Consider the following 2,809-nt stretch of genomic DNA (forward strand, 5'->3'; position numbering starts at 1 on the left):
TAGCTGGCTCTACAAAGCTTCTGTCAGCTCCAAATATCACAGGAATCTTAAAGGGTCACACCCTGGATCAACGGTTCACTGACCCTGCTAATCTCTCCTACCCATAAAGGGGACAGTACCCAAGATGCCACCCCTAATGGCCACTGAATTAGGGTGGACCACACATCCTGAATTGGGCAGGAGAGTCCCAAAATGCAGTGTTCAAGTCCTAGTGTGGGCTGAAAGACTCCGGAACAGCATTTGCCCCGAATTCCCTGTGATGCCGATCCACACCTGCTCATGGACAGAGCCCCCCTTTTCACTTTTGGGGGGGATGAGATCTTTAGCCCCCCCTTGCTATGAGGCCCCCCCCTGCTCCTTTTTTCCCCGAGGCTGCGTCCCCTGAACGGGGCAGGTGGAGCGTCTGGGGTTCCCCAGAGCGGCACTTGATCTCTGGGTTTCTTTTACCACGGCCTGGCTCTGAAGTCCAGCCTGGTCACTGGGTGGAGCTTGTGGGAAGAGAAGGAGCAGGAGGTGGGAGTTCAGGGGGGAAGGAGAGGGCCAGGGGTGAAGCCATGGAAGGGGCAGGGCTACTGCATGTGTCTTGCTTTTTCCTTTTGAGAAGGTGGTCACCCTACACGGAATGGGCTGGACAGCGACAGGAGATTTCCATGACTCTGTTGGGGAGCTGAGGCCCTTTTCCACCCCTTTGAATTGCTGGGGCAGCAGAAATGGAGGGGAATATGAGCCGGATTCTCTTGCCAGGACACCTGAGTGTCAGACCCTCACTCACACAGCCAGCTCTGCTCTGCTTCCATGTGGAGTGAGCTCAGCAGGTGTGCACCAGCGGTGGTGATGAGGAGGGGGTTGCCTGAATGGCTTCTCTTGCAGCTCCTACATTAATGATGTCTTTGACATGACTCAGTCGCAAGCACCAGGCTGAGGGCATAGGAGAAGGGTGGGTGTCCGTGCCCCTTGAATAGCCCCTGTCCCCAGCTGGTGCAGCCCTCAAGGATCATGCAGCACCAAGGGCGCTCAGGAAGGGCCAGAAATGTGACCGCGAAACAGCTCTGCAGCTTTTCTCATGGCCCAAGGATGTTTAACCAGAGACAGGACAGTGACAAGCCAGGTGTCATGGAAAACATCATCCACATCCCTTCTCTTTATTAAGAGTATCGTCAGGAATTCTGAAGGTGGAGCAGCCAGCAATATGATTATTTATGGGCCAACATCCTACTCCTTCCCTGGCTCTCCACGAACACAGTCACTTTGTAAATGCTGTTGCCTGCCTTGGACTCCTTCCCCCAGTGCACTACTGTCCTTCCTCAACACAGGGTGGAAACAACCCCTATATCTTTGCTTCAGGCCTTAGACCCCATCTGAACCTGTCTGTACAGAGTGGAGATCAGTAGCTCATGTCATCACAGATATAAGGGTCCAGGATGGAATAAGTCACCATGTCCTGTGTTTCTCGTTTCCTTTGCCACCAACACATGGGCCAGGTGATAAACTGACCCTTCACTTAACGAACATCCTGATTATCCTTGAACGAAGGTATTTGCTTTTCATGCTGTACACGATAGGGTTAATCAGAGGAGGAACCAGCAGATTGACGTAGCCCAGGACAATCGGAAGCAAGGGAGAAGAGCCCTTCCCGAATCTGTGTATCAGAGCCAGGCTGAACTCTGGCATGTAGAAGAGAAGGACGGCGCAGAGGTGGGCGATGCAGGTGTTCAGGGCCCTGAGGAACTCCTTGTAGGATGTGATGCTCAGCACTGTTTTGAGGATCATCACATAAGAGAGGAAGATGAGCAGCCAGTCCAAGAGCACCGTTATGACTGTAATAAACAAGCCATAGATATTGTTGACACTGATATCCGCACATGCCATTGTCATGACCTCCTGGTGCAGGCAGTAAGAATGGGAGAGGACATTGGCTCGACAGTATTGGAACTGTTTCAGGAGAAGGGGGAGTGGGAGCATTATGGCCACCCCTCTTAGAACACACACCAGTCCCATCTTGGCTATTCTCGGCAGGGTTAAGATGGAGGCATATCTCAGTGGGTCACGGATTGCGATGAAGCGGTCAAAGGCCATCAACAAGAGCACGGAGGATTCAATGCATTGAAATGACTGGATAAAGAACAACTGGGCAAAACAGGCATCAAAGCTGATCTCCCTAGAATTAAACAAGAATATGCCCAGTACAGTGGGTATGGTGGCTACCAATAAGCCAAGGTCTGTGACGCCCAACATGGAAAGGAAAATGTACATGGGCTCATGGAGGCTTGGATCTGTTTTTATAATGAACAGAATGACTGAATTTCCTAATATTGAAATAACATATATTAAGCACAAGGGGAGAGAGATCCAGAGATTGTGGATGTGTTCCTGCCCAGGTATCCCGGTGAGAAGAAACACTGCAGATTTGAATTTGGTGTCATTGACAGCTGACATTATGTACTGGGCAGATCCAAGGAGTTTTGAACTTTCCTTCCTGAAAGGAAAAAGAACAGGAGACTAGATGTTATTTAACGAGACAACTTCCTGCTCTCAGTACAAGTCTAGAGACTCTCAGGAGCTAAAGAAAAATTAGCAAAAACAAAGTCTTGGATTTACACCACCGATAGCAAGATAGATATTCCCAGACTGGATCAGACCTGTAGTCCATCTACCCCAGTAACCACTGGCCAGTTCCACATTCTTCAGAGGAAGGTAGAAGGAGCCCTGCAATAGGAAGTTCTGAGATAACCTGTTCTCAAAGTTTCCCCCTGACACCCACTAGTTAGAAATATTTTGTGGTGTAAATCAGGAAGGCTTAGAGCCATTC

The 2,809-nt window shown here is 50.1% G+C and overlaps 1 protein-coding gene across 1 annotated transcript; it reads right to left on the bottom strand.

The window, feature by feature from the left end:
* Nucleotides 1-1,497: 1,497 nt before the first annotated feature.
* Nucleotides 1,498-2,076, bottom strand: LOC113408329 (olfactory receptor 51G1-like). The gene has a single exon (XM_026661519.1). The coding sequence runs from the start codon at nucleotides 2,074-2,076 to the stop codon at nucleotides 1,498-1,500; it is 579 nt and encodes a 192-aa protein (XP_026517304.1).
* Nucleotides 2,077-2,809: the final 733 nt, after the last annotated feature.

Source organism: Terrapene carolina, unplaced genomic scaffold (assembly GCF_002925995.2).
Source record: "Terrapene carolina triunguis isolate 2854851 unplaced genomic scaffold, T_m_triunguis-2.0 Scaffold8549, whole genome shotgun sequence".
Taxonomy (NCBI): Eukaryota; Metazoa; Chordata; order Testudines; family Emydidae; genus Terrapene; species Terrapene triunguis.